Genomic DNA, 19,629 nt, shown 5'->3' with positions numbered 1-19,629 from the left:
GGGATGTTATTTTGAGTAAATTGGTTTAACATTACGTTAAGTTGAAACTAAATGTAATTGTTATTTTTCTGTGTTTTCTTATTTTTTATGTATGCTGTATATAATCTGAATACAACTTCAATAAAAATAATTAAAAAAAAAAAAAAAAAAAAAAAGCATGGAACTACAGTGGGGTGTGGTTCCAGGTTGCCTTCTGGAACAAGCAGGGGCTGGATTTCAGAACCAGCGCTGGCAAACATCTGGCAGAAAGGCAGGCCTGACAGCGGATGTACAAAACTGCAGCAAAGAGCCCACCCCGCTTCTGCTCGAGGTGTGTTTTCCATTGCACTGAAGGAAGCGTGCTTTCCAAGGAGCTTTTACAGTGAGGTCTTGGAGGAAGGGGCGAGGCCTGAGCAGCCCTGTGAGTAGAACTGCTTCAGATGCAACAATCAGCCTTAGAACTCCTAGTGCCTGGCCCCCTCATGTAAGGTTACCAGAAGATTACATGATATCAAGGATGCAATGCTACATTTGTAGCTTTAGTTATCCACGTGTGACCTCAAGTAGCGAGGCGCGGGTGGGACGGCCTGCTGAGATGGATGCAGCAGAATGTTCCTGCCCGGTGAAGATGGCTCGTTTTAAATGCACAAAAACAGCCTAGAACAAATATATTCAGAAGAGGCAGACATGGAAACTAACACGCTTCCAGACTTTAACAACTGATGTGTTTATGTACACATGTTCTATTAATGGCTGGCTTCATTCCCTTGCTCCAGTCTAAAGCGCTTCGACTTCATGTGATCCTCGCTGTACAACATCTCTAATAAATGAATAAATACACATTTTAAACAAGGAGAGACTAAAACAGAAAGAAAACACAGTCGAAGCTGTCATTGTATGTGCACTCCCCAGTGCGCAGTGGCAGGTTGCAGGAGACACTTGTTTCCCCGTGAAATGGATCCAAAATAGGAGCGCCTTGAGACCCTACGGGTGAGTAGCGCGCTATATAAATGACTTGATTGATTGATTGATTGGTGCGCGCGCGCCACTGCAGGCATATGTCTTCAATTATCGAGCCCGTGTCGGCAGGATAATTGAAGACATATGGGCTTTGGTGCGCGTAACAGACATTAATAGGCCATGGGCGGAGCTATGCGACCGCCTATGGCCTATTACGTGTTCTGTTAAAATACAGCATGCACGCAAAGTCCAATAAAAATGGACCTTAGAAACTCACACGCAGGAGCTGTGTGGAATTTCAAGGTCCATTTTTAAACCCAATACAACAGGGCTTTTCGCTTTGCGAGCCCTAAAAAGATAATAGAGCAAATTGGAATATATTTTTAAAATGACAACAATACAAGTGCAGTATTAAAAAGAGAGCGCAACTCGCGTACCTCTGGCAACTCAGACCTGTGTCCTGCTGCGCTTCCAGTGCAGCAGTCAGTTTAAATGCCCTCGAGGTTCCCGCCACTGGGCCGGCGAGCTGCCGGGTGTGGGGATGGCCTTTGTGGGTGGAGCTGCGTTTCTCTGCTCAAGCGGCACTAGGAAGCTGTGGCAGACTGGAAACGCAGCCCTGACAGGTGTGACAATTTTTATAAAGTGCGAGGTGCAGATGAGCTTTTATCTAGGTAAGGGGCTAAGACAGCAGCCATTTACTGGAGTTGGAAGCAAAAAATGTGGCGTAAATAAGTTTAAAAGGATAATAGAGCAAATTGGAATATATTTTAAAATTGACAACAATACAAGTGCAGTATTAAAAAGAGAGCGCGACTCGCATTCCTCTAGCAACTCACACCTGTGTCCTGTGTCCTGTGTCCTGTGTCTTGTGCCCCCTAACTCCTGCTCTTAACTACAGAGCAGGAGTTAGGGGGCTTCACAATTTTGACAGGTATTTAAGAATTCGCCTTGAAATTTGTGGACGGACAAATCCCACTTGTGACATCAGCATTATTCAGAATGCACTGTCTTCGAGACATGTGGTATGCACTGACTGATTTGCATATGGCCATGTCTGAACTGGGGTGGCAGAGTGGGCTAAAGAACGGTGATGGATTGAACCCAGATCTTTTGACTGGGTGTGAGTGTTTGATTGGCTCAGATGCTCCGTCCATCACCACCCCCTTTTGTAACGCTTTAGTCAGAAATAGAGCCATACAAGGTGTGACCCTAATGTAGATACACAACGTATTATATGTGTTTAAACTAGATACTATATTGGTCTGCAATGTAACTCTAAAAATATTAATTATGATATAGATAGCACTAGCACCATACACATTGCTGTACACTGCTCACTACAACTGACTTGTCCCCTATATGTACATAGTGCCCCAGAATGAATTCTCTTTTATGATTGATAATGTTTTTTTAACAAAATATGCTGCTATTAATTCTATATTATGAGACTTTTAAATAACCCTCTGTATTACATGAACTTTTCTCTTTTTAATGTACAGATTCTATTTTATTGTGTATATGCTATTCAATACTTTTATGACACATGCTGTCGAATGAAGCTATTTTGAATATTGAATATACATATCTTTTCCTTTCAAAATGGCATCCGCGGCACTACAGCACCAGTTTCAGCAGCAACTGCGCCCAGGGTACTGAATGGGCCAGTGGCGCGGGTGCAGCCAGTGGTGTCGGCTTACATCGTTAACAGCTACGATAAAATTAATGAGAGCTGCCTGTGTGACTGGAACTTTGCTAGGTGAGGGAAGGTCAGAATATGATGATGTCTGCTGCACTTGGGGAACCACTGGGAGTATAGGTCCATAACAATTTACCAAGTGGCCATGTGTAAGTCAGGGTGGTGGGATGCGAGCGCTACCGGGCTAGGAGCACATACTTGTAAAGTGCATTCCTGCTCTATTCCCCCTCCCTTCCATTGAACTTCCTTGCAGCCTTAGAATCCCCTACTTCCTCTGTGTGTCCGCAATGCAGGAATATATCTTATACATGCAGCCTGCAGTGCAACATGGAAATTGCTTTTTTCCTGGAAATGGCAGCCACAGCAATGTAATTAAACTCTTCTTCCTTTCCTTTGACAGCACAAGGATAGCAAGGAATTTACATGTGTGACTCAGTGAAACAAAACAAAGTGAGGAATGTTAAAACTACACCGTCGACAAGATGCTTGGTTGAAATTAAAACTTTTGGATTTTGGCGAGGTGTGGGAAGCTGGCTTTACACAGTCCGTCTTCATTAAATGCTGACAAATCATACATTTTAATCTGTTTCTAAAAACTATTTGTGTTAGGAAGGCAGCCGATACTTACTGGATCTGAGACCACATGCTGTGAACATACTTTTATTCACGCTCTTATTCTGAACATATTAAATGCTGGCATGATCTCGTGTAACCAATTTACTATAAGGGGGCAGCAAAAAAGATGCAAAACAATTAGCACTGTTGAACACATTGACTGGGTTTTAACTGTGTGGCATCTTATGGCTTTTTGTGATTTTTTTCGAACCCGGGCTATAACAGTATATTGGCGATAAAAGTCAAACCTTTACTTGATATGAGAACATGTTCACCTTTTCAAAGGAAAAGTGCCTTTTGTGCACATTTGACTGCCAATAGCTGTCCCTACCTGTAGACATGTGTGTGTGTATATAGCGCATATTATTGAATTATCTGCCCTTTGGACATAACAAATAGGCCAGTATGTGAAACCGTCCCATATAATCACGCTGTCTAGGGGCGGGCCAACAATTAAATATAGTTATTAGTCCAGCTGGAAGCAAGCACATTCTATACTGCAAGCACGTACAGAACGTCTCCAGAGAACCCCAACAGACTGCAATACAATACATTGAATGGTCACCGTACATGAACAGAACTCTACCGGTCTGGAGCTTTGGGCACAGCCTGACCTCACATATAACTAGGTTCATGCGCAGATCAAATAATTGGGCCTTTGTAAATTCAGTGCCTATGTTACAGCGGAAGGAGTGTTAAATCTGTCATCCTATTGTTTTAAGCACAACTTGCCCCAGATGCTGATGCTACAGGCTGTTCAATACTCTAATGATGCTGTCGCACACATAATTTTATAGTACTGTTGACGTGCATCGAGGCCCTTGTCTTTCTGTGCGTTAGAAAGCTTTGGAATGTGTCCATAAATGTTTCCTGAGGCAAGCATGTATGCATTCTTGAACCAGACTGAATGACCCAGTGTTTAGTAATTGTATAGCTCTTCAATCCCTGGGAGCATCCCGTAGATCTCCCAATGAAGCAGCTGTCAAATGCGCTGGCCTATAGCTCGCATTCGTTTTTATACGTCACCCGGTCTGAACAGCTTCTTGCCCCAGCTACTTCCGGGTACGTAACTCCGCATCAGCGCAGCATCACCTCAGCAAAGCACCAACTCAGCATCACTCCGCACCATCTGAGGACAAGAGCAGCACCACCACCACAGCATCACTCAGCACCACCACAGCATCACTCAGCACCACCTCAGTATCACTCAGCATCACTTGAGCATCAACTCTGCACCAGCACACCACCACCTCAGCACCACTCACCACCTCCTGAATATTATTCAGCATTTCTTAAGTATCACCTTTGCACCAGCACACCACCATCTCAGCATCACTCAGCACCACTTCGTTCTGCACTCAGAATCTGGCATTTGTTGATTCTCCCCTAGTGACCATCCGCTGCTCGTTTTGTAATTCAGGTACCATTTCTCAACTTCCACCCTTCCATTGTTTATGTCCCTCCCCAAATCCCCATAAAAAAGAAAGCTATAACAAACAAACATTGGAACAGGCAAGAAGAATTTGCCAGCATTACAAGGACAAAAAACTAGAAGGCATTTTTTTATGTTAATTCTTTTTTTATAGGGTCGTTCGGTTGTACATGATGTCTTATTGGTCACATATAAGGTGACAAAATTGCTTATAACATTTTTTTAATAACTTTTCTACATGCTGTACAGCACACACACTGCTCCAAAACATAGCCTTATGACATTAGCATAGCTAATAGCTCTGGCTCAACACTTATAAGGTCCCAATACGAAACTTATTGGCCATGACAATGCTTGTTATATATTAGTGAGGGCCTGGCAGTTCCTACAAGTAATACAGTTTTACAAAACCATGACAAAAGAAGCGTTTATACAGCCAAAATGCTGGCAGACAGCAACAGACATTTAATCTTCGGATGCGTGTTTCAATTTGCAGTTGTCATCCCTAATAATTGCTTACTTCCAACGTTGTTTTACATACCACATGCTCTGTCAGAATTCAAAAAAGATTCACAAAGAAGCTTATGTGTGTTTATTTTCTTCCAGCTGTGATATGTCCTCCTCCCCCCATTCCGGAGTTTGGAAAGTTAGAGATTTCTAATACACGGCCTAAAAACATATATCAATTTCAAGATGCTGTCCATTATGAATGCCTGGAAAAGTATGCATTGTTTGGAAATGACTCTGCAACCTGTGGTGCCGATGGAAATTGGAGTAGCATTCCCAGATGCATAGGTGAGAAACAAATGTATTTGCTTTTGTATGCAAATAGACACTTCCTTGTCCTTTTTTAAGGTAACTTTATTGGCATATAAGGATATTACAGAGACAGCGCATATCATTAGCCAAACGCAGAAATGTCCATGGAGGAGGGCAAAAAAGGACGAAAAAAACATTATCTTGCCCTTTGTTATTAGATGAACTGCAGTTCTATTGAAGTTCCACATTTTTAAACTGCTGCTGGTGCTAATTTTTATGTTCTGTATTTAACACATCCACTATGGAACTAATTTAAGAGACATCTGTTGTGGGTTTTCTATATTGTTGCACTTTTTGTACCACTTTGGTCCAAAGAGAACTCGATTTGTAAAAAGAGGACGAAACAAGTCACAGAAGAAGTCCAGCAAAGAATATTTGTTCTGACGTGCCTAACAAAAAATACTTATACTCCCACTTACAGTACATTTCCATAAATTCTTGCGTCAGAAACAGTGAATTAAAATCAATTATGTATCAAGAATGAATCAAGCGACCTGCTTTCGAAAGGTGGTTGCCCGTGTCTAAGCAGATGATCTAAGCTTCAACGGTTAAACACACTTTTTAAGCTTACATCATTTAAAACTTTCAAACTCATATCTGTTTTGGGCATATAAGTTTCGACACATTCCATGTGTGTTTTGTTAGCATCACCCATTAGTCTTTCGTTTGATATAACCCAATATTGCATTGCTCTCTATTTGGAAGAAACACTTTTTTATTATGTATTTATAAATGAACCGAAAAGTCAACATGTAGAAATACATAAGTGAGGCTTAAATTAATAAATCACAACCATCATGACAGCGTAACTTCTGTCAGTCATCGCCTTATATATTGACCACCCCAGTGGTCCCCTGTCTGATGTCCTCGTTCCTTATGTGGGTGCTAGACTCAGTGTATTATTTGTTTGGGATGAGCCAGGTCTTTCCTTCCTTCGTGAGTTCCAAGTGATCTTGAATATTTCTTCTGTCCGTTGGAGGTCGTCCCATAAGTTTGTACATTGAGTGATGTTTCATCAATGCTGTTCTTCTTGCAGTGGGTAATTATTAGCCATTCTGTCATAATTTCTGAGCTTCACTTGGAAGAAGGACTTTGCTGTGGATGGTCCTGTGGGAAATGCAAAGTGCCTTGAAGGAGGAGAATCTGACTAAGGGAGCCACTGGCGTGTGTTCTTGGAGCACTACTCATGATTTTTCATGGGCACAGGTGCTGAAGCTGTCTTGCTCCCACATTTTGCCTTCTTTGCAGTTTTCACAGGTTGAATTGCAGGGTCCTAAAATACACAACATTTGTAGGGTCTACATGAAGCAGGTGATAGTAACCTGTTATTTCTGAGTAACACCTATGATGTTATCTTCGCACATCCTGCCCATGTACTCCGTTGCATTTCGAATATTAATTTCAGTGCACATTTCTCATTTATAAACACATTTCATATATAGTATTAATTGCACATGTATACTATTTGCTTTAATAAAGTTTGATAGTTTAGCAATAATTCATATATGTATTCACATAATTTATAATGCCTGATAGATTTAAGTGAAGGTGAATAAGATTAATAAGTTAAGTCTTGCATTTGACATACTTCGATGAGGGGCCAGCCCTTTTAAAAATAATGAGAACATTGTATTTAAGCTGAACACGAGAAGGTGAAGAGGAAATCTTTGACTTCCTTGGATAACCAGATCGAGCAGACAGGAGCAATAAACACCCTTCTTGAAGGTCACAGACAGGCATCTAGAAGCCAACCCTGGTTTATTGGCTTGCTGGGACATGATAGTTACTGATAAGAGATACATTATGACCTCCTTTACACAGAACCACAGTTCTGCGGTAGGTGGGTCAGAGGTCACCTTATAAACTGACACAAGCCATTTTGATGCCAAGATGGCTTTACCAGTTGCAAGAAGGGAGGGGTTGGAGAATTCAGATAGACTATATATTTTCGAAGAAGAGAATTTTGAAGTCTAAAGCACCATTACAAAGCTGCAATTCCTTTTAATCCGATTTTGTTGATGCTGTTTTGTTTATTTGTATAGTTATACTTGTAGGCATTTTCTGCACTAAGATACGACTTTGACTTTAATAAAATCATAAAAATATCCTTATTGTGCATTCTTTAGTGTGTCTATTTATGGTGAAAAGAGATTCAGAACCTACTATAAACAAATATTCCTGTGAAGTCTCACAGGACTGATAATTACCCAGAGCGCATTATCCTCATGTAATGCTTAGGTCGTTTTTGAGCTACAGTGCACCAGGTTTTCTGGCTCTAGTTGGTATCGAGACTGCACTTTACAAATCAGATTAACATAACATAACTTTTACCAGAGAGTTTTAAAAATATAAATTGTAGGCCCTATTTTGAATGGGATTACAAAAACATGTATCACCTAGCCAGGGAAAGGTCTGTTAATGGTTTGGCAGGGTTTCTGGCTTAGTTCAATTGAGATTCTAGAGAATGATTTGACTCTGTGGTCACAGGTAGAGATTTCAGATGGTTGTACAATAATACTGCTTCCATCCTTCCCAGGTTGGTAACCCATTCTGGAAAAGTTAAATTTGAGGTGGTTTCTCTGCATCTGTTCATAAATGCCTCTGAAACAGTGGTCAAATTCTGCAGTTGAGATGCTTTCATCGATGGTTCAGAGGCAAAGGTCAAGTCCTGAGGAGACTAGATCCTTCGGTATGCCCTGTTTTGTATGACCAGTGTGTCACCAGTATAGCTGTGTGACTGTCAAAGCTTGGATGTGCCGAAGCTCTCTAGTTTCCTTCTTGATTGTCAAAGGAAAAATACTAGTCCTCTTAGTAGCTACAGACTCTGCACTTAATATACACATGGAAGGTGACAAGTGTCTCATTGAGAGGGCCTTAGTTAGGAGGAAAAAGATACAAATGACTGTAAAAGCCTCAGCAATATTGGCAGTTCGGTATAGAGTCAAAATATCGAGTTTTTAATATTGACTAGACACAATATCGAGTAAAAAATATAGAATGGACTTAATATCGACTAGACATAATATACACAACAAAATTATCGACTAAAAAAAATTAATATTGAATAGAATAGACATAATATCGAATCAAAAATATAGAATGGACATATATCGAATCAAAAATATAGAATGGACATAATATCGACTAGACATAATATAGACAACAAAAATATCGAATTTAAGGTAAGTTAGTATTATTTTTTATTTTTTGTGTCATATAAATCTGTAGCGGGTTGTGGGTTTATAGGGGAATAGGGTGGGAAGTAATTTAATTATAATTAATTAAATATGTTAATTTATTTATTGATATTTATTTAGAATTAATTGTTAATTAATTATTAATTGGTAATTAATTAAAATATAATTGGTAATTAATTATAATTGATTAATTGATAAATATTTTAATTTTAGTAATTTATTTTCTGTAGCGGGTTGTGGGTTTATAGGGGAATAGGGTGGGAAGTAATTTAATTATAATTAATTAAATATGTTAAATTATTTATTAATATTTTTTAGAATTAATTGTTAATTAACTATTAATTGGTAATTAATTAAAATATAATTGGTAATTAATTATAATTGATTAATTGATAAATATGTTAATTTCATTAAATTATTTTCTGTAGTGGGTTGTGGGTTTATAGGGGAATAGGGTGGGAAGTAATTTAATTATATTTAATTAAATAGGTTAATTTATTTATTGGTATTTATTTAGAAATAATTGTTAATTAATTATTAATAGGTAATTAATTAAAATATAATTGGTAATTGAAATTAATGATTATATTTTAAATTGTAAATTAATTTATTGATAATAGGTCAATCAATCAATCAATCATAGCACTTGTATAGCGCACTACTCACCCGGAAGGGTCTCAAGGCGCTTGGGGGAAGGGGTCCGCTATTGCTCGAACAGCCAGGTCTTGAGTTGCTTCCTGAAGGCGAGATGGTCCTGGGTCAGTCGAAGGTGGATGGGGAGGGAGTTCCATGTCTTGGCCGCCAGGTAGGAGAAGGATCTTCCTCCGGTGGTGGCTCTTCGGATGCGTGGTACGGCGGCGAGGGCGAGGCTGGTAGAACGTAGCTGGCGGGTGGGCGTGTAGAAGGTCAGGCGGTCGTTGAGGTACTTGGGGCCCAGGTCGTGGAGAGACTTGTGTGCGTGGGTGAGGAGCCTGAATGTGATCCTCTTGTTGACGGGGAGCCAGTGCAGGTCTCTCAGGTGGCCGGAGATGTGGCTGCATCGGGGGATGTCCAGGATGAGTCGGGCGGAGGCGTTCTGGATGCGTTGGAGTCTTTTCTGTAGCTGGCTGTGGTTCCGGCGTAGAGGGTGTTCCCGTAGTCCAGTCGGCTGGTGACGAGTGCCTGGGTGACCGACTTCCTGGTTTCGGTCGGGATCCGTCAGAAGATCTTGCGGAGCATGCGAAGGGTGTGAAAGCAGGATGACGAGACGGCGTTGACTTGTCTGGTCATCGAGAGGGAGGAGTCCAGGATGAAGCCCAGGTTGCGTGCATGGTCTGTTGGCTTGGGAGCGGTGCCCAGGGCGGGGGGCCACCAGGAGTCGTCCCAGGCGGAGGGCGATGGTCCCAGGATGAGGACTTCCGTCTTGTCTGAGTTCCGTTTCAGGCGGCTGTTCTTCATCCACTCGGTGACGTCTTTCATCCCTTCGTGTAGGCAGGTTCTGGCGGTGTCTGGGTCTCTGGTGAGGGAGAGGATCAGCTGGGTGTCGTCGGCGTAGGTGATGATGTTGAGGTTGTGTTGGCGTGCGATGGCTGCAAGAGGTCTCATGAAGCCGCTGAGTGATGATCCTTGCGGAACTCCGCAGATGACTTCGGTGGCCTTAGATCGAAACGGGGGGAGGCGGACTCTCTGTGTTCTTCCGGCGAGGAACGAGGAGATCCACTCCAGTGCCTTCTCTTGGATGCCGATGTTGCTGAGGCGTTGAACTAGGGTGCGGTGGCAGACAGTGTCAAACGCAGCAGAGAGGTCCAGGAGGATGAGTGCCGCTGTTTCCCCGTTGTCGAGCAGGGCTCGGATGTCGTCGGTGGCTGCGATGAGGGCGGTCTCGGTGCTGTGGTTGGCTCTGAAACCGGACTGCGAGGGGTCGAGGGATCCGTTCGTCTCAAGGAAGGCGGCAAGCTGTCTGTTGACGATCTTCTCGATGACTTTGACAGGAAAAGGGAGGAGCGAGATGGGGCGGAAGTTCTTGAGATCGGTGGGGTCCGCTGTTGGTTTCTTCAGTAGGGCGCTGAGCTCGGCATGCTTCCAGCTCTCCGGGAAGGTGGCGGTGTTGAAGGAGGTATTGATGATGTTCCGGAGTTGGGGTGCGATGGTTGAGTCGGCCTTGTTGAAGACGTGGTGGGGGCAGGGGTCGGTTGGAGATCCGGAATGGATTGTGTTCATCGTGCGCGCTGTGTCTTCGGTGCTGACCGGGGTCCAGGTGCGGAGGGTGGCGGTGGGGTCGATGGTTCGATGGTTGGGTGCGTGGGTGGTGCGCCGAAGCTGTTGTGGATGTCGATGATCTTGCGGTGGAAGAACGAGGCGCGAGAGTCGCAGAGGTCTTGTGAAGGAGTGATGTCGTTGTTGCTGGTGCTGGAGTTGGAGAACTCCTTGACGATGTTGAAGAGTTCCTTGCTGTCGTGGGCGTTGCTGTCCAGTCGTTCCTTCAGTGACTTCTTCTTGGTGGTGCGGATGAGCTGGTGGTGCTTGCGGGTGGCTTGTTTGAGGGCGGTCATGTTGTCGGTGGTCTGGTCGAGGAGCCAGGCCTTCTCGAGGGTGCGGCAGGTCTTCTTGGAGTCCTTGGGTTCGTCGATGAACCAGGGGGCCTTTTTGCTTCTGGGTCTGCTGGGAGGGTTCCTCAGTGGTGCGAGGTCATCGGCGCAGGCGGTCAGCCACTGCGTGAAGTTGCGGGCTGCTTCGTTGGGGTCCGTTGTGCTGGTGGGTGGGTTCTGGCTGAGGGAGTTGGTGAGCTGGTCGGCGGTGATCTTGCTCCAGCTCCTGTGTGGAACCTGTTGCGGGTGGTGGTGGGTCGTGGTTCTTCTGAACCTGAAGTGGACGCAGCTGTGGTCGGTCCAGTGGAGTTCGGTGGAGTGGCTGAAGGTGATGTGCTTGCTGGATGAGAAGACGGGATCAAGCGTGTGGCCGGCGTAGTGGGTGGGGGTGTTGACCAGTTGCTTGAATCCGAGGTTGGCAAGGTTTTCCAGCAGGGCGGCGGTGTTGCGGTCCTTGTTGTTCTCCAGGTGGAAGTTGAGGTCCCCTAGGAGGATGTAGTCGGTGGAGGGGAGGGCGAGTGGGCTGATGAAGTCCGCGATGTCTTCGCTGAATTGTGTGCGTGGTCCCGGGGGTCTGTAGACGAGGGTGCCTCTGAGGGTCGTCTTTGGGTCGGTGTGTACCTGGAAGTGGAGGTGCTCGGCGGCGGCGAAGGTGTCGTTGGAGTCGGTCGTGATGCAGATGGTGTTCTTGTGGACGATGGCGATGCCTCCTCCGGTCTGGTTGATGCGGTCCCTCCTGATGATCTTGTACCCGTCCGGGATGGCGATGGCGATGTCGGGGGCTGAGGAGGCGTTCATCCAGGTTTCCGTGAGGAAGGCGATGTCTGGTGATGTTGTGTCGAGGAGGTTCCAGAGTTCCACGGCGTGTCTGTGGACGGAGCGGGTGTTGAGCAGGATGCACTTGAGGTGGTTGCTGCTGGTGCTTGGCTTGGCAGGTGCGGTGCAGGTTCGGAGGCAGGAGAACTTGCAGGTCTTGCAGGTGAAGGGTCCGTGGATGCGCTTCGAGGTGGCCCGGCAGCAGGCGGGGTTCCGGCCGGCATTGAGTGCGTTGAGGGCGGCGGCGTCATAGGTCTGTCGGGTCGTCTTGCATCGGCGGGGGCCAGGGGTCCAGGCGCTGGGCGCGGTCCAGGCGCGGACGGGCGCAGACGGGCTTGCCTTTGGCGCGCCTTCGGCGCACAATCGGCTGCGCGTCAACGATGCGCATGCGTGGGGGCATCATAAGAAGGGAGCCGGTAGGGAGAGTCCGCTGGGTGGCGGGAGCGGGGGGCCAATCGGCTGGCGGGGGGCGGGGCCACAGGGGGCAGCGGCGGGAAGACGAGTGCGGGCGGCTCAGTGGCGGCTCGGTCGCCTGCAGTGGTGAGAGGAGTCCAGCAGGAGTGGCGGCAGAGTCAGGCAGGAAGCGGGAGGAGCGTGGGGGCGACCCTGCCTAGGTAAGGCACAGTGGTCGCTCCCGAGTGTGGAGAGAGGTCCCCTTTAAGGAGGGAGCCGGTAGGGAGGGTCCGCTCGGTGGCGGGAGCGGGGGGGCCAATCGGCTGGCAGGGGGGCGGGGCCGCAGGGGGCAGCGGCGGGAAGACGAGTGCGGGCGGCTCAGCGGCGGCTGGGTCACCTGCAGCGGTGAGAGGAGTCCAGCAGGAGTGGCGGCAGAGTCAGGCAGCAAGCGGGAGGAGCGTGGGGGCGACCCTGCCTAGGTAAGGCACAGTAGGTAATTAATTAGTATTAGTAGTTAATTTTTATAATTAAATAATTACTATTTATGTTATTTATATATATATATGAAGTATTTACTTTCCCTACTATTGCACTCACTGGAGTTGGAATAGTAATTTTTACCCCTACGCTATCCAAATGTTTCCCTACTGTTGCACTCTCTGGAGTTTGAATAGTAATGTTAACCCCTACGCTATCCAACGCTTTCCCTACTGTTGCACTCTCTGGAGTGGGAATAGTAATTTTTACCCCTACGCTATCATACGCTTTCCCTACTGTTGCACTCTCTGGAGTGGGAATAGTAATGTTTACCCCACGCTATCCAACGTTTTCCCTACTGTTGCACTCTCTGGAGTGGGTATACTAATTTTTACCCGTACGCTATCCAACGCTTTCCATACTGTTGCACTCTCTGGAGTGGGAATAGTAATTTTTACCCCTGCGTTATCCAACGCTTTCCCTACTGTTGCACTCGCTGGAGTGGGAATAGTAATTTTTACCTCTACGCTATCCAACTCTTTCCCTACTGTTGCACTCTCTGGAGTGGGAATAGTAATTTTTATCCCTACACTATCCAACGTTTTCCCTACTGTTGCACTCTGTGGAGTGGGAATAGTAATTTTTACCCCTACACTATCCAACGCTTTCTATACTGTTGCACTCTCTGGAGTGGGAATAGTAATTTTGACCCCTACGCTATCCAACGTTTTCCCTACTGTTGCACTCGCTGGAGTGGGATTAGTAATTTTTACCCCTACGCTATCCAACTCTTTCCCTACTGTTGCACTCTCTGGAGTGGGAATAGTAATTTTAACCCCTACGCTATCCAACGCTTTCCCTACTGTTGCACTCTCTGGAGTGGGAATAGTCATTTTTACCCCTATGCTATCCAACGCTTTCCCTTCTGTTGCACTCACTGGAGTCGTTACAGTAAATGTAAACCTCTTGCTATCCTATGGTAAAAATATTGTATATGTTTTGTTAATAATATGTATATATATATATATATATATATATATGTGTATTAAAAATAAATGCATTTTTTTAAAGTTATATTAATTTTTTTAATGTTACATTTATTTAAGTATTTTAAATAGGTTAAAAATAGTTTTATTTATTATTATATTACTTTTAAATAACTTGTAAGACATTTTAAAAATTCGATATTTTGACAGTCTATATTTTTTACACTCGATATTTTGGATTCGATATTTTTGTACTTACCTGTTTGAAGATAGGAAGTCGATATTTGGCAGTCAATATTTTTACCTCGATATTTTGTCATCTCGATATTGTGACTGTCGATATTCTGTCAGTGATCCTGGCAGTTCTTGATTTAAGATGACAAATGGTACAGGTGTTAAGATAATGCAAGTCGCCAATACAACCCCAAGACAGGGTTGATAAAGAATCCAGCATACAGTTTTGCAGGCGAGAAAATCTAGTAATGAAAACTGCTACATATAATGAGAGCAAAAATTGATGGACAAAAACATTTAGGTGGGTGAAATATAAGGATGTGAAAGCCTTACTGCACATCCTTTTCTGACCACAGTCTTCTTATATAATATGTAGGCAAGAAAGAAACCTGAAAAAAAGGTTAGCATCATCTTGGACTGGGAATCTCCAACAATAAACACTGGAAAGTCAACCATCTTGGACGGAGTCAGCGTAAGGCTAGTCATGCTCACTTCTGCAGGTGAATGGCATTTCCCAGAAACAGCAGGCATGAAAAAAAAACATTTTTGAAATTTTTCCTCTGTGCTACCGCATTTTGCTCACCGACTCTTCAGACTGGGGATCGACACCAACGAAAAGAATCTTGCATGCTCTTGCAGCTACTGGGATGGCGAAGCAGGCTTTACAGAGCTGAAGTAGACTCTTCATCACACACCAAACACGAGGACTAAATACATGCTGCCTTCCCCTCTCTGGACATGAGGCTAAAAAACCAAGCTGCTGCCTCTGGTGAGTCTAATTCCAGGGCATGCTCCCTTTAAGCAGTATGCACCCCTGAAGCTCTGGGCTTCTAGGTAAGCCCCTGAAAAAACATGAACCAACAATAGGACATGAACTGAAGAAGCATTTTCCAAAGAACATTTGCTGGATGGATAACCTTTCAAATATATCAAAAAGTGGAGACTGCATTAAAAGGTTTGGGAAACAGTTTTTGAACCTCATATTCAAATTGACCTTGCATCATGAAAGGTATACAATGATATGGATCAGAGACATGGTTATCATTGTGAAGTATGGAAGATAGAATTAATTCTTCAAGTGTGAGGAAACTTCAGAGGAAAGTCAACAGCATTTACTTGATGAGTGATGATAAATGGACAAAACAAATGGTTAAACAAAGACAATTAGGATGTAAACAGGAAAAAAGTGGGAGGATAGCCACAATTTGCACCAGTTCACTCTTGGTTTGCCAATTGGACTGAGGGCGATAATGAAGAGACATCTTGTTTAATGCCTAGTGCTTTGAAAAGAGCTTTTCAAAACAATATTGGGTTCAGAAATGATTGTAGGTCATAATCCATGTAGACAAAAAATGTCTGGCAGAAAGCTTTAGCCATTATTTTCAGCTGTAAGTATCTTATGAAAAGGTGAACATGCCAATTGTAAATATTATCACTAGAAACTCTTCAGAGGGCCTGCTGAAGTTCCATTATGAAATCAATAGAGATTGATGCCACAGTTCAGGTGCCACCGATAGAGGGTGTAAACATCTAAACGTTTAGGAATGCAGTGATTGTTTTGAACATAAATGGGACAAGTGAGGACATATTTTAAACATCAGATTGATCTGTAAGTGGCCAAAGAGAACGCAAAACAAAATCTAACATGATCTTAACTCACCTGTGCCTGGAAGAGTGGAATCCTACCACACACATGCATCTTATCAAGCTATAGTTATTTGGGAGAAATAAAAATAGCTTGTAGGCTATCTGAAATACAGATTGTTATATTGTATAAATTGGGTTTTAAGATGAAAATCCTCTATTTATTTTGGATTCAATCTAAGAAAGAATGAACAATTACAACCACATGGTAAGAAGGGATAATAGGTTGGTACTAACTGACGACAATGAAATAATGCATCAGCCAGAAGAATCTTTAATCTAGAAATATAGGTTATGGTGGGGGTGCTAGGTGGCGCACATCCAAGATGGCGGCACACCTGTAAGGCTCCGGAGGCTCGGTGAAAAAAATCCACAAAATATCCGTGTATCTACCAGTAATTTCAATTTGCTGATGTAACCTGCCTACACATCATATCCTCCTGCCACACTGGGCGGAAGATCGCGGCTCCTGGGTGCATGGCTGTGCTCTCGCGGGACTGTTTCTGCTGCGGGAGTAGAGGTGGGTGCTTAGGCTGGTGTCTTGATCAGCTGCCGCCTCTACGCTAGTCCCCTGGTTCCCACGTGATCCTATTCCTGCAGACTTCCGAGATTGGTCGGGGCCTTCTGCGAGGTGCCGTTCTCCTGCCCGCCCTGCTCTTCACTGTCTATGCCTGGGACCATCGGCCTAACAGATACCGAGGTGAGCCACGTACCTATTACAGGGTTCCGGATCGGCGGGGGTGGCAGGGACTGCGCTATCTCCCTGGGCCTCCCCCTCCGGTGGCACAGCTCCTTGGCACACCGGACTAGACAGCGACGTCTGACTCATTGAGGCCGCACCGCCGAGGGAGGGCGCGGCAACTGATTTTCCCCTGCAGACTCTGCACAATTTGTATATATGGACCGGAGCTCCTAGTCTCTCCCGTTACCTTTGGCCGACACTGCACCTATTCATTGTGGAGTGCCTAACACCCGCGTGTGCAAACTACGATTACGCTGGGGAGGCCCTGCGGCGAACATACGTCTCTGCACAGGCAACCCACCAGTAATGCCTACTTTGCTGAGGCCGCGCTAATTGGGAGCTGGCCTGAACCTTAACTATCCCCTGCACGGGCTTGGCTCACCGGACACACGTGGATCGGCAATCTTACACGTTTCCATCCCATCTACAGAGACGTTCTACCACGTACTGAATGGGCCGTGCTGTGCCCATCCACCAGTAAACATCTGATGTCCGCATGAGCAGCTCGCCAATATGCCATTGGGCACCAGGGTGCGAAATCACCTGTAAGCTGCATTCTGCCCCCTTATGCCTGAAGGGGGAACTGGTCCTCACATGCCTGTACACTCGGATATTGATCCCCTTCCCTTACCTGGCACCTCAACTGAAGAAATCCTATGCATAGTACTGGAGTGCTCCCTGCTTTCACGTGGCCTATTCAGATCCATCATCGGATACTAGCCTGAGGCCCGAGGTTTTTCTCACACGACTGCCGCGCACTGCAAGTACCATTAAGAGGCTGACTCCTGGGATCCTTTCTACTGGTGGGCTGTCAACTCAGATGCTGTCTTTTCTTGCCTTTTGTACCACATCCTGGCCCAGTCACGTCTCACTCCACCTCTGATACACCTGCAGGTATGCACTCTACATCCTTTCACGGCCTGCTGGTCGCTGCTGTCTGCATGTGCAATTTTCCACACAGTGACATTACACACTTCTTGGGAAGCCTGAGATCCTAGACCACGCCAATATTTCCCCACTGTCTTGACGGGTAACCCAACTCAATGGGAAAACCTGACAACCGGCAGCCCAGACTGACGTTTGAAGGCAAAAAAGCTGCGACGTGTTCCACTTCAGTAGACTCTGAATCAGCTGACATGGATCAAAGCCAAACATCCTCCCAACCTCCTAGGGATGACGTCAAGACACTTCTTTTGGCTGTCCACCATAGTCTTTTGGACCTGTCCGGGTAGATGGATACAATGAACAATCGGCTTGACTTCCTTGTACACAAGGTTGACAAGCACGATGGGCAGCTTAAGGAGGCCGAAAGCTGCATCTCTAAGAATGAAGATGCCACCTCTCAGTTGCAAGACCAGGTAACAAACATGGACAAACTGTTAAAAGTCATAGCAGCTAAAAATGAGGACATTGAAGTTTGAAGCCGCCACAACAACATCCTCTTATTAGGCATACCAGAAAGCACCAATACAGGTCATATGGAGGACTACGTTGAACGTCTCCTGAAATGATCATTTGGTACAGCCTCCTTTCCACCTCATCTTGTGGTGGAGCACACACACCGCTCCCTGGGGCCACGTCCCCCAGCAGGAGCCACCCCAAGACCCATTATTGGCAGACTTCTTAATTACAGGGACTGAGACATTGTGCTACAAACAGCCTGTGAAGTAAAACTGCTGCAATTTGAGGGCAATACATTCTCCATATACCCTGATTTTACCTTTGCAGTTCAGGAGGCATGCTGGAAATTTTTCCCTGCAAAGCAAAAACTCTGCAAGGCCAACATAGACTATGCTCTTCTACACCCTGGGAAGCTCTGGATTATTAATGAAGACAAACACATCATCTGCACAAAACCACAGCAAGTAGAAGACTTCCTGAAAACGGCTTTGAAACGTTCGTCGATAAGAGACCATGATTCCAGATCTCCCTCACCACCTGGCAGCTAACTAGCACCACGATGAGATTGTTCTGATTCCTCAATTGACCGCGACAAGACATCATGAGATGTGAACTTCCTGTTGGACTCTGTTTCTTATACAGTGGTCCCTTCGCTAATACGCTGCTAGAGGGCCCATTGCTACTGCTGTCTGGTTCTAGACAGATAAGTGCTCTAGTGGCTTTGAATACTGTAAATGTTATCGTTGTTTATTTGAAAACTGGTAGATATCTTTGATACATTACTGAGCACCCCTCCCCTGTGTTACTCAGTTCACCTGACTGGTTTCTTACCCTGCCATGTGGACTACATTGCAGTAATGTCAGGACATGGGAAGGGTCTAGTGCCCATTTGGCGCCCCCCCCTTACGGGAACTCCCCCTTGTATTTTAGTTTTTTGTGTTGTTGTTTGCTGGCACGTCTTGTTATTTTTCCAGTCTTACTGGGCTCGTGGACAATTACTGACATACTGGGAAGCATTGGGTGGGCGGCTGTATACCGGCACAATTGGGGTGCCGTTGTGGGAGGGGGTGGTTTCAAGACTTGCATGGTTTTTTTTTGTCAGCTCGATTGGGGGTTCTTCTTGTTGGAGGGTGGGAAAGGGTGGGAATGTTTCTTATTGTTCCGTCACATGTAAGGTTCATGTCTTTCAACACACTAAATTTTGCATAAATAACTGTACTGCCTTTAAACAATCACATCCACATCAGCTACACTTCCCCTATTTAGTATGACAGCGCAACCTGATCCTCAGTCTAAGCATCAAGTTACTCACGTGGAATGTCAGGGGACTTCGTGAACCTCGTAAAATCCTAGCATATTTGGACTGTCATACCGTACAAATTGCCCTACTTCAGGAGACTCACATGGACACCCGCTGCCCCTCGTGCTACGGCAGTAGATGGGCCTTCGCACGTACATTCTCATCCTATTCGACGTACTCTCGAGGTACGCTCATATTACTTAAAACAAAATACCATTTATACTAGGTGGCACATACAGCGACACGTCTGGCCACAGCTGCATAATGCGGGATACTTTGGGCACACAATCGGTTACCATTTCTTGTAGCTATGGCCCTAATCAAGATGATCCCAATTAGTTCACCTCTCTCTGGGGACGCATATTGGAAAT

General features: G+C 45.1%; 1 protein-coding gene across 3 annotated transcripts in view; it reads left to right on the top strand.

Moving 5' to 3' along the window:
* Positions 1 to 19,629, top strand: part of APOH (apolipoprotein H) — a 570,693-nt gene that overhangs the window by 285,960 nt on the left and 265,104 nt on the right. For all 3 annotated transcript variants that reach the window (XM_078654312.1, XM_078654313.1, XM_078654311.1), the window contains exon 5: positions 5,289 to 5,477. In XM_078654312.1, coding sequence (XP_078510438.1) covers positions 5,289 to 5,477 — 189 coding nt within the window. The remainder of the gene's footprint in view (positions 1 to 5,288; positions 5,478 to 19,629) is intronic.

The sequence above is a fragment of the Lissotriton helveticus genome, chromosome 7 (genome assembly GCF_964261635.1).
Source record: "Lissotriton helveticus chromosome 7, aLisHel1.1, whole genome shotgun sequence".
Classification (NCBI taxonomy): domain Eukaryota; kingdom Metazoa; phylum Chordata; class Amphibia; order Caudata; family Salamandridae; genus Lissotriton; species Lissotriton helveticus.
This window is presented reverse-complemented; position numbering and strand designations above follow the sequence as displayed.